The following is a 12,598-nucleotide window of genomic DNA, read 5'->3' as shown; positions in this document are numbered from 1 at the left end:
TTATTTATAAAAACAAAGTGCATTTGTTTTTAATAAAAAGTCTTATAATGTATAAATACATTTATAATATGGATATTCCCCCTTTTAGTCCGTTATAGTGAGCTGTCTTCCATTCCCAGTCTTCTAATCTGGGTCCTGGAAACCACAGATCTTCTTTCTATCACTCTGGATTAAAATTGTCTTTTCTAGATTATGTTTTGTGAGGCCATACCAAGTGGTACTTAGGAGATAATTCCATCCTGGTGCTGAGAGATTAATTCTGGTAGTTCTGTGGAGACCAAGTGATACCAAGGATTGAGCCCTGGGTTGAATTAGGAGTTTGATACACAGACTTAACAAGCAAGAGCCATAATTTTTAGACAAATGACATTCCACACACAGATAAAAATGAATTGAGGTGAAATCTTGATAAATAAAAACCTCAAGTGAGGGACATTTTAGGAGTTCTCTGGAGTATAGTTGGAGCCTGGAAGGACAGTATTCAGAGGTGTAAGTTTTGGGGACCTAAAGCACTGTGGAAGTCTGAACCAGAAGTAGGCAGAGAATAATAATGCAAATAACAAACATAAAGACGATGAAGACCTTGAGAGTGGAAGTTAAGCAAAGTTTTAACATGAATTCATCACAGGCAACATGTGAACATTTCCCCCACACATTATGTACTAATGTTTATCTCCATTTTTGTCAGATGATAAAATATTTCCATGTTTGTACAACTGCTAAGTACCAGATATGAATCCGTGTCTGTCTGACCTGAGAACCTAAATTACTAACAACTCTCACTGCTTTGAGACTTCATTAATACAACAACCGTGTGAACTTTCAAGTCTATGTGCTTTCTATGTAAGCACAGAAAGAGAAAAGTGTGAATATAATGTTTAGCTCTTATTTCTATCCTCAATTAAATCCAGGTTCCCTTATATGTGAAACTTTCTGCCTTCATGTCTTAAAATTTCTTCATGATATACATATCCCTAAGTGAATTTAGGATAAAAATTTCCCTTGGTTACTATTTTTAGTGCCTTTCAGAGAGTCAATTATAATCCTGATTTACTGAGATATTTTCTGACTAAACTGATTCTACTGAGTTATGTTCTGATTACCTACAATTGAAGCATGACTATTTGCTTTTTTGTTTTTATTTGTTTTCAGATGCTTATGAAAAAGGAGACTATTACTTGGCAAAGTTCCTAGCACAAAATGTAAGACTAATTGAATTGTATGAACTCTTTTCCAGGCAAGCACAGATCAAACATTATCAGCGAACTGTACAAATACATTGTTCTACATCTTAATAGGAATTTTTATTACATTGAGGTTTATTAAAGAGTTCTGTTGACATTAAAGTAAGGACGAAATAGTACTTATTTTGACAATTATCCAGTTTACCAAAGAATATAAATTTGTAGTTTTTATAATACTTCGATGGGAGAGGGTTAGTCCTTAAACGTATAACATGTTTTCTGTGTATGAAAAAAAACTGGTGATTAAATTTTGAAGCATGTATGATGCATCAGCTAGCTATTGCAAATTATTGCTGTATAAGAAATAACTTTGAAAAAAAGCAAAGTATCATGTAACTAATTACTACCTAAAATGTATAGGTGATAGTTTGAAATTCCACGGTGTATACATAACATTTTCTTGTAATATATATACACAGAAAAAATAATTTTTTTCTTCACCAAGCATTTAAAAATAGGAAAAGCAAACCAGCACAAAAGAATTACGAGATTTCTGAATATTTTAACATAGAAAACATTCAATATGCTACCCTTTTTTTTTCTATATTCTTTACAGAATACACTAAAAATACAGACGACACACAATAATTATTTGAGTGCCTCGAATCCACTGAAATTTGGACATATTACTATCTGGGGTATTGAGTCTACTTTAGTGACAAGGGTTAAGTTTACCTATGACAACCAACAATTTGTAGAGGATGATTTCCAATGTGATCCTAATAAACAGGTATGTTTCAAAGTAATGTTATCATTCATAAATAAATTAGTTATAAAATATTACCATGATTATTATTATTATCATGTTTACTGATTTTAGAAACATTATGGGCAATTGCAATAGTTCCTCCACATTAGTGGTTCTCCTGATATAATCAGGCATTAATAATCAATGGTTGGTTGCAGTTCTGTGTGTTTTCAGGAGAGATTGTGCCACGTATTTGTTATGCTAGGTTAACATAACAAAATTTATTTATTTCTATAAAGAAAAGAATAATTCTAAAATTGCATGAAATTTTTACCCTTAGCCTTTCTAAAACTGGATAGTTAACTTGAGCAATCTTTGAGGTTGGTGAAGATTGTGATTATCATTAATATGACTATCATCTGTTAACCTGTTAATATTGATGTGACTAACAGTCCTGCTAATTGAAAGATGAACTAATAATAGAGTAACCACAGAGGACAAAGTCTCCCGTCTTAGAAAAACTTCGAGCCATAGAAAATCTGGTTTAATATCTGGCTTAGAAATACAGAAATTGGTAGCCACATTTCTTGTTTTCAAAAGATGAAAAGTTGCTATTTTAATGTTTGAAAATAATTCTTTGAATGCTCAAATGGAATTTTCTCTATTCTCTGCTAGTTCTCCACTGCAAAGCAGTTTTCCTGGACTGTTGGGTTCCGAATGACTCTTTCAATTAATTACTTCCAATTAAGATTGATGGAATAAAGACTCATTAACATTCGAGCATCTTCTTTTCTGGAAAACAGCATGTCTGACACCTAAGCGTCAGGCACTATCTTGGGGATGGTGAAGCACAGAGCAAAGTCAGCTCTTAGGAAAGTTAAAAATCTAGTGGCAAGGCAAATATAATTTTATCATCATTGGATTTTTTTATTGTTGTGGGTCTATAACCAGTAGTACTCTAGGGATCAAGAGGAGAACCATGAGATGCTGAGGATCAAACTCAGGAGTTCACACATCAATTCATGTGATCTGCACCTAGGGTTCAAAAATGATTTAAATAAAGAACTATAAAAATTTGTGAGCTGTTTGATTATGATTAAATTATGTAAAACAATATTTTTAGCATAAGGTTCATACATGGCATCTCTCCAGAGTAATCTATCTAGAGAAGGTGGGACCATCTCCAGGAAATGTTTATATCCTTCTATCATTCTCTGGAGAAAGAACGAATATATTGTGCTTGTTAAATTAGCAGACTTAGGGGCAGGAGAGATGGTACAGGGGTTATGGCACTTGTCTCATATGTGGTCAACTCAGTTCAATACCCCAGGTACTGGCAGGAATGATCTCTGAGTACTGAGTCAGAAGTATTTCTTGAGAACCACCCTCTCCCCAGAAGTGATGTTTAAGTATTCCTTAAAATCAACTTATTTCTTCTTTTTTTCGCAGAAACTATCAATTAATTTGTCTAACAATATCAGCCTGGAAAAGTTAAAAGAAGTAATATGGATTTATGGTGACAGCCCTCCAGTGACTCCTACACCCATCCCTCCCGTGATTACTACTACACCCAGCTCTCTCAGCCCTCCAGTGACTACTTTTACCCCCAGCCCTCCAGTGACTACAACACCCATCCCTCCAGTGATTACTACTACACACAGCTCTCTCAGCCCTCCAGTGACTACTATTACACCCAGCCCTCCAGTGACTACTACACCTATCTCTCCAGTGATTACTACTACACCCAGACCTTCAGGTACTAGTACTACACAAATGACAAATACCATCTCAACAAGTCCTCTGTATTCCTCTCCATTCACTACTGAGGATACTACAGTTGAATGGTATCCTGGTTCTACTACTGAAATAAAACCTACAAGTACTGCTGGCACTAGAAGTCCTCCACCTGCCACAGCTAGTGTTTTCCCAACACAGACTACTGAAGCCACAACTATTCCAACTGCTGCAACGACCACAACTACTATTGATACTACAGTTGATTTAACCTCAACAACAATTACTGATAAATCTAGTATACCTATTACTACCACAAGTACTATTACAGCTACAACTCCTACAACTACTTCAATTACTGATACCAGTGCAGTTGCAACTAGTACCACTATTTATGCCACTACAGTTACTAAAAATACAAGCACTTTCTCTCCAACAACAATTACTTCTAGTACTAATGCTACATCTACTATCATGACCACCATGACAGACCCAGCAAGTACGACAAATCATGACACTACTACAAGTACTCCTAAAGTTTCCAATACAGACACTATTGCTAGTCCTAATCCCACTCTTCCCATGACAACTAATTATTTTCCAACAAGTAATACTGAAGATACAACTAACACTAATACTTCTGAAATCACTACAACTACAATTAATAATACCCTCTCTACAAGTCTGAGTACTGATAGCATTAGTCCTATCACAAACAGCCATTTCCCAGAAACCAGTAGTGAAGTTGCAACTATCCTTGACCCTAATGTGCCTTTCCCTACTTTATTTAGAACTAGTAATACTGCTGTTCCTAATACCACTCCAGCTACTAATACACCTATGACTACAAATACAAATGCTGCCACTGTTGCTAATCTTACTACAACGATCAATTCTTTCTCAACAAGTACAATTGATATTAGCATATCTGATGCCACTCCAACTGTAGATGTTAATACCATTTCTACAGCTCTGAGTGATAGCACTTTTCCTGTTACTAGCAACCTTTTGCCACCAAGCAGTACTGACTTTACAAATAGTACTACTGTTTCTGATACTTTCTCAACAAGTACTACTGAGATTACTATGGCAGTCACTAATACCACTGCAAATACTTCCTCTACAAGCACTACTGCTAGCAATAATTTTCCTGTAACAACCAGTTCTTTCCCAAATTTTACTAAAGTTACAGCTACTACTAAGGTTTCAGATACCACCACACATATAGTTAATACCTTTGCCACAACTCTGAGTACTGATAGCAGGAGTTCTATTTCTATCACAAACAGTACTTTCTCAGCAAATATTACTGGTTATAACTAGTACCACAGTTTCTAATATGAATTTCTCTACTTTTTCAACAAGTGATACAGAGATTGCAACTAATATTACAACCACTTATAATGCTACTGCAAATATGCCTTCTAATAGCACTAGAGCTCTTTCCAATATTGCTCTTCTAGTTCCATGATTGCTTTCTAAGACTTTCGCATTATGGCAGAAATCTCTTTAAAGCAGTTACTACATAATATGGAAAGTCAATGAACAGATACCTAATCTTTTTCCACACAAGTTTTCACAAATATTATCACTAACATTATCACTAGCTCCTACAAGTACTGCAGAAGTTTGCATATATGTATAAAATGCACTCAATTACTTGTTTTTAAAGTATAATTAAAGAAGTTATAGCTATTGCTCTTTAAAAATTATATCTAACTTTTATAGACCATCAATTATAAATCCTATAGAACATCAACTTCATATATTTTATATGCTTTCACTATATATATGGTATTATCAAAGGCTTACCCTTAGACAATATTCTAAAACTAGTATGAAAACATACGGGAGACTTTAAATATTTTCTGAGCTCCAAAAAGTCAAATATATTTTCATAATAATACCAAGGTTTTGTATTTCGTGCTCATTGTCAGTCTTTATTTCTACAGAGCCTTGCTCAGAGCTTCTGCTGAGAGGTCATAGTAAAGTGATACACACAAAACTCTTACCCATCTCCTCTTAAAACCAGACATTGAAGAGCATTAAAATATATACTTTATAAAATATGAAATGACACTGCTCATTTAACTGATTTTTATTTTGTAAAATATTGGCTTTTCATAAAAGAATTTTGTTTTATGTTTATGTACATGTCGTGTATTGTTATTTTAATGAGTAAAAGTAAATGTTTTACAAAATCACTTACAAATGGTTATTTATATATATTTAAATTTATTTTCTCTGTCTCTGAAAAAAAAAACTACCACTACCTCCACTACACAGCCCCCGCCACCCTCCAGGACACACTCCGGGTGCTGGAGCTGAGACTCATGCACAAGTGAAGCCCCACAGAAGCAGCTAAGCGGAACTCTGGGGGGGGGGGGGCCACTAACCACTCTCTGCCCGCGGAGGTGGCCCAAGGATTGATCCGATGGTGCAAGGAGGGACCAACCAAATGAACACGAGACACAAGAGACAGAGTACAGTTTAGAAACAGAGAGAACAAGGGACAGAACTTTATTGGGGGCTACAGGCTGTTTATATAGAGTCCAGGCAGCCCAGTCAGGAGCAAAAGCAGTATAACCATACATGGTAAGGTCAGCAACAAGAGCTTTACCTAACATTCAAGGTAAACATTTGTACATCAAAGGGTCTTATGGCAGTAGGTGCATCCTGAGCTTTACATTTGTATATCAAGGGGTCTTAGGGCAGTAGATGCATCCTGGAGGTTACTATAGATAAGGCCAGATAAGATAACTCTCAGCCTGATGTTATGTGGCTATAGATCAGTCATTCGCTGAGGTCAGGAAGCCCTGGGAGACTGTTACCAATGTCTGTCCCAAGCGGTTCCTAACATGGGAACCACTGCTAGGGTCTATGAGAGGGCTCTTGGCTTCCCACACTCAGTGACCTTGGACTCCAGGCACAACAGGACCCACGAACAGAGATCTTCTGCCTGCTCCCACCAATCTCCCAAGACCAAGGGATTAAAACCAGAAACCCCACCCTACCCTGCCCTGTCTGCTTCCACCAAACTCCAGCTAGCCAGGGATTACACATAGAAGACCCACCCTACCTAAATACCTCATCAGCAGACCTACACTACCTCCACTACCTCCACTACCCAGCTGCCGCCACACTCCAGGATACTTTCCAGGCTGTGCGGCCACAAAGTGGCCACGCTACACATCATAAGACACTTAATATCCATCTTCCAAGATTACCGCACCATTTTTGATAGGGTTCATATATGGCTTCAACCATGGGAACACCTGCAAGGGCAATTAGAGGCTGTCCTAAAAGCCTCTATTCCTCTCAGAGAGCCTGGCAAGCTACCGAGAATATCCCGCCAGCAAGGCAGAGCCTGGCAAGCTATCCATGGCATATTTGATATGCCAAAACAAGTAAATACAATGGGTCTCATTCCCCGGACCCTGAAAGAGCCACCAATAGGGCAGCGTTAAGAAGGATGAGGAAGGAGAGACTGATAAAATCTCAAGGCCTAACTAGGCTGCCAAAACGAAGAAAAACTAAAATGACAATTTGTTCTTTCAATGCACTTACTCTGGCATTGGATGCATCCATCGAGGACATGATGGTAAAAGTGTGAAGATCAAGTACGACATCATTGGTCTGACCAAGATGAGAAGGCATCAACCACATCACACCATTTTTGACACTAGAGAAGAACTGTTCCTCAGAACATGTGACAAAAGAGGCTTCGGTGGTGTCAGCATCCTTGTCAACACGAACTTGGCTATGAGCATTAATTCATTCAAATGCCTAACAACCCGAATAATACAATTACACTTGAATAGATACACACTTGACAAAAACACTTGGCTCACTGCCAGCGGTTTCTATCTTTATTGTCTACGCACCAACATCCAATTATGATGAAGGAAAAACTGAGAAGTTCTACATGGAGCTGGAGAAGTTCTATAAAGAAGACCACGCCTTCTACAAGATCATTGTCAGTGATTTAAATGCCAAGATAGGACCAAGAAGATCAGCAAAAGAACTCCACATTGGGACCCATGGCCTACAATGAAAAGAACAGGGTGAGAGACTATCTGAGTTCATCATGTCGACCAAGATGATCCATGGTAACTCACAGTTCCAGAAGGCTGAATCTAAATGTTGGACATGGGAGTCACCGGGTGGATGGTTCAATGAAATTGACCACATCATATTCAATCAATGGTTTTGCCTGACCGATGTCGCTGTTGTCCCAAAATTCCAAAGGAGATAGGACCACCATCTCCTTATGCAAAATTCTACTTCACAGAGCAGGGATAAAGGGCTGCAAAGTTTAAGAAGAGAACTCACAGAATGACCACCAACTGGGAGCTCTATGGCACTATTGTGGCAACATGGGAAGATGCCGTCATTGACAGCATTGACAAAGAATACAATAGATTGGTTCAGCACCTCCATGATTGTTCAAGGAACCTCAGGAGAGAGCAGCAAAAAGACGCCTGTCTTAAAAAACTCTTAAGCTCATTTGCCAATATGACTTGGTGTGAGCTTCAGGCAACCACAAGAGAATGTCCGAGCTCGCAAAGAAGTGAAGAGAAGTGATAAAGGAAGACCTCAAAGAGAGAAGAGCAGCAGTGCTGACAGATGTGACAGAAACCAGGAAAATTATTTGCAATGCCCGCCTGTCCTTCCCCAACTACAAGACCAAGATGATTGCCCTCCGACGTCCTGATGGATCTATCACATTTTCCAGAGGGGCTATGGAAAAGATCATCCATGATATCTACTCGGATCTCTTTGATAGCCATGTCCACCATCCCGCATACCAAATTCCACAGAATGGGTATGTCGTTCCCAATGTTCTCCCTTCCCGAAATCTGACAGGACATTTCATTTGTAAAGAAGTGAACAGCACCCAGCCCAGACAAGGTCAGACCCAAACAGCTGAAGAACCTGCCATCAGTACTCATCAATACACTGGCTCTACTCTTCACCCGCTACCCTTCTAAACGCAAGGTTCCGTTCCAATGGAAAACCAACAGGACTGTACAACTGTACAAGAAGGGAGACATCCATAACATTGGCAACAATCACCCGATCTGCCTGTTGTCTGTTGTCTACAAGCTGTTCACTCGAGTCATCCTGAATAGGATTGACAGAATACTAGATGAAGGACAACCATGCGAACAAGCCACGTTCCAAAAAGGATTCAGCAAGATCGACTATATCCACACTATAAACAAGCTTATTGAGGTTTCTCGGGAGTTCAAGATGCCGCTCTGTCTAACGTTCATTGATTTAAAGAAGGTCGTTGATTCTGTTGAGACTGAAGCAGTCATTGAAGCCTTAGACAAACAGGGTGTTCAAACTCAATACATCAGGATCCTCCATGAGCTGTATTACGAACTCATTGCCAGTATCTCACCATTCTACAAGGAAGTGATCATTTATGTCAAGTGATCAAGTGACCAAATTTATTTTATTTTTGAAAGTTATTCACAATATTTGATTACATTTAATATTTGAACACCAATCCCACTAGTACACCATCCCATCACCATATTTCAATTCCAAATTCCAAACCCTGCCCCCAAAGCAGATCTGGAATAATTTATTTTGTATTGCTTGTTTCATTTTAATGGATATAGATTAAATAGTCTATATCTAATCTTTGGCTGAGTGCTCAGCTTCATGGGGGACTCACATGGAGTGGTGCAACAGGAAGGGGACACCCTCTTAGCCAGCCAGGTCAGCCCAGTCAACCCTGGTGTTCAATGGAGGACAAATGTCAACACCCAGTGTGACTTCATAGAGGCTGTTTGTTCAAACAACTCCAATTCTTTTTAATTTAATTCATACGTGTGTGTGTGTGAGAGAGAGAGAGAGAGAGAGAGAGAGAATAATTAAAAGTATGGGATTTCAATATCTGTTTGTTGGTTGGTTTTTTTTTTTCTGCCCCACACCTATGGTGCTCAGGGTTACTCCTGGCTCTGTGCTCAAGGATCACTCCTGGTGGGTTTGGAAAACCAGATGGTGTACCAGGGTCCGCTGTGTGCAAGGCAAGCACCCTGCCTGCTACATTAATCCCTCTGGCCAAAGTATAAGATTTTCAAATAAGAAGTATCTTGGAAAAAGGAAAAAAAAGGGAATGGCAAGAACAGAAACAAATAACAAACAGGGCAGGGTGGAGCAGACTAATTGACGGTGTTTGAAGAAACTTGAAAATTAAAGGTCAGAGTTTAAACGTGCTTGCTACTGCTCAGCCCAGTTTCATAGAGAGAAACCCAATGAGTCCGTTTTGAGAGAGTCTCCTGTGATCAGAATGGTGACTGGACCACTGATCACTTCAGGTGGACACGTCTCACCTTGCCTCAGTTTCCTCATTTGTAAATATTAGTAGTACGAAGTACATGGAAATGCATGTCAGTCTTGAAGTGCTATGGTATATGTTATCACTACTATTATTAAAATCATTTTCATCATCATCATCATCATCAACACTTTTGTATGATTCTGCAGATTTTATTTCAATTTAGCTTTGTTTCTTCTTCTCTTTGTATTTCTGTTATGAGAACAGTTTATCCCGAGTGGTGGCATCATATTCTAGGGCTACTCTGAATTTTTTTCAAACTAAAATTTTCTAACGGACATTTGTTTTTCCTTTTTTTTAATTAAATTCTTTTTATTGCATAACCATGAGTTACACAATTATAAAGCTGTACAAGACTGGATTTCTGTGATACAATATTCCAACATCCATCACTCCACCAGTGTACATTTCCCACCACCAATGACCCCAATTTCCCCCTGACACCCCTCAGCCCCCCCCCCGCCCAACCTGCCTCTACATCAGGCACTTCTCTCTCTCTCTCTCTCTCTCTCTCTCTCCTCTCTCTTCTTTAGGAAATACAGGTACTGAGAGTGAGAGGTCATCATGTTCGTTTCTTTACAGCATGAACTTCTTATCCAGATTGATCATTTCTATCACTGAAGGACATTACTCTATTACAGGTCTTTGATGCTTCACAAACTCTGACATATATATCTCAGAGAGCCCGACATTTATTTATGTCAGCTATATATGAGCTATAGTAAAATATTTCATTGCATATTAAGGTAAATCCATTTTTCTTACTTTATAAAATAATGAATAAATTGAATATGATTATCTGAATTTTGTTGTTTATTTTAGTCTTAAATTTTTTCTTTCTAAAACTTTTTATTTATTTTTATAAATTTGTTCATGATTTATTACATTGAATATTCCAACACCAATCCCACCTTCCCACCACCGTTATTTCCAATTTTCCCAACCACCCCTGAAGTTTGCACTATAGCTGGTCTTGAATAATTTATTTTATATTGTGTTATAATTTTCTAAAAATGATCAAAAATACTTTAGAAGGAGTGTGTGAATATTGTGGGCACTCAAAGTTACCATCTAGTTAAAAATTTAACTCTAGCTATATCTCCCCATTCAAAAATTTTAAACTCTTGTAGCGTGTGGCTGCAAATGTGGCCATGAGACATCTCAAACTTTACACCACAGATAAACCAGGAGTAGTAATATATATACATATATATATTATGTATATACATATATATGATATAAAGTAGCAGGCAACCAATCTTGATTAAGAAAATATAAATACATAAGGCTTAACCTGTTCTTAATGTACAAGCTTGCTACTATCCAAATGCTTCCATGGAAAGAACATGAGCTGAGAATAAATTGTAAAAAGCAAATCATAGACAAGAGAAATTTTCATGCACAGTATTTTAGAGGGCAAGCATCATGTTTCCTTTGGTTTGATGTAACTCAGCTTAAGAATATGAACCTGAGTGAAAAACACAAACATGAACACCATTGCTTACGGAAATCTTGGCTTCTCCTGCAGTGGCACCGAGGTGTAGAGCTTCATGATTTTTTTTTTCCTTTTTGGGTCACACCCGGCGATGCACAGGGGTTCCTCCTGGCTCTTCACTCAGGAGTTACTCCTGGAGGTGCTCAGGGGACCATATGGGATGCTGGGACTCAAACCCCGGTTGGCCGCGTGCAAGGCAAGCGCCCTACCTCCTGTGCTATCTCTCCAGCCCCCAACTTTATGAGATTTTTAAAGATGACTTTGTCTAGCCACTGAGCTGAGGTGTGGTTGAACACTCACTGTTCCTCAAATGATCTGGTTTGACTTCTCTTCACTTTTGTCAAAATTGGACACACATATTGAAATATTTGTTGAAATAAACCAGTTTAGTTTCAGATCATATTGAATGGGGTGTGTGGTAAGAGGGAGCCGGGAAGAGAAAGAAGCAATCTCCTAAGGCTGTGTGGGGTAAGAGGGTTGATGTTACTGAGAGGGGAAGCCTCAGTTGACCCTTAACCAACTGCTGTGAGCAGTCTGGTTTTTTGCTGACTTATTTACTTTTTAAAAATTTTTTTTTTAATTTCTTTACTTTTCTCTAAGTTTTCAGGGTACCTTTAAATATCCCACCCGCACGGCAGAGCCTGGCAAGCTATCCGTGGTCTATGACAAATAGACCAAATTAATATGCCAAATCCAGTAATAAATGGATCTTATTCCCCTAACCCTGAATATGGCAGAGTCGAGAAGAATATGGAAGGAAAGGCTGATAAAATACCAAGGCATAAATAGGCTGCCAAAACGAAGAAAAACAAAAATGATTGTCTGTACTTTTAATGCTCATATGCTGCCATCTGCTGCATCCATTGAAGACCTTATGGTACAAGCGCGAAAGATCAAGTACAACATCATTGGTCTGACTGAAACGAGAAGACATCAATCACATCATGCCGTTTTCGACACTGGAGAAGAACTGTTCCTTGGAACATGTGATAAAAGAGGCGTCGGTGGTGTCGGTATCCTTGTCAACACAAACTTAGCCACGAGCATTGATTCATTCGAATGCCTAACAACCCGAATCGGACGAT

The 12,598-nt window shown here is 38.4% G+C and overlaps 1 protein-coding gene across 1 annotated transcript in view; it reads left to right on the top strand.

Moving 5' to 3' along the window:
* Positions 1 to 4,989, top strand: part of LOC130032398 (maltase-glucoamylase-like) — a 192,411-nt gene extending 187,422 nt beyond the window's left edge. The window contains 3 exon segments of the mRNA XM_056123956.1: positions 1,153 to 1,202; positions 1,801 to 1,974; positions 3,382 to 4,989. Of these exon segments, the coding sequence (XP_055979931.1) occupies positions 1,153 to 1,202; positions 1,801 to 1,974; positions 3,382 to 4,989 (1,832 nt within the window).
* Positions 4,990 to 12,598: the final 7,609 nt, after the last annotated feature.

The sequence above is a fragment of the Sorex fumeus genome, unplaced genomic scaffold, assembly GCF_029834395.1.
Source record: "Sorex fumeus unplaced genomic scaffold, SorFum_2.1 ptg000048l, whole genome shotgun sequence".
Classification (NCBI taxonomy): domain Eukaryota; kingdom Metazoa; phylum Chordata; class Mammalia; order Eulipotyphla; family Soricidae; genus Sorex; species Sorex fumeus.
This window is presented reverse-complemented; position numbering and strand designations above follow the sequence as displayed.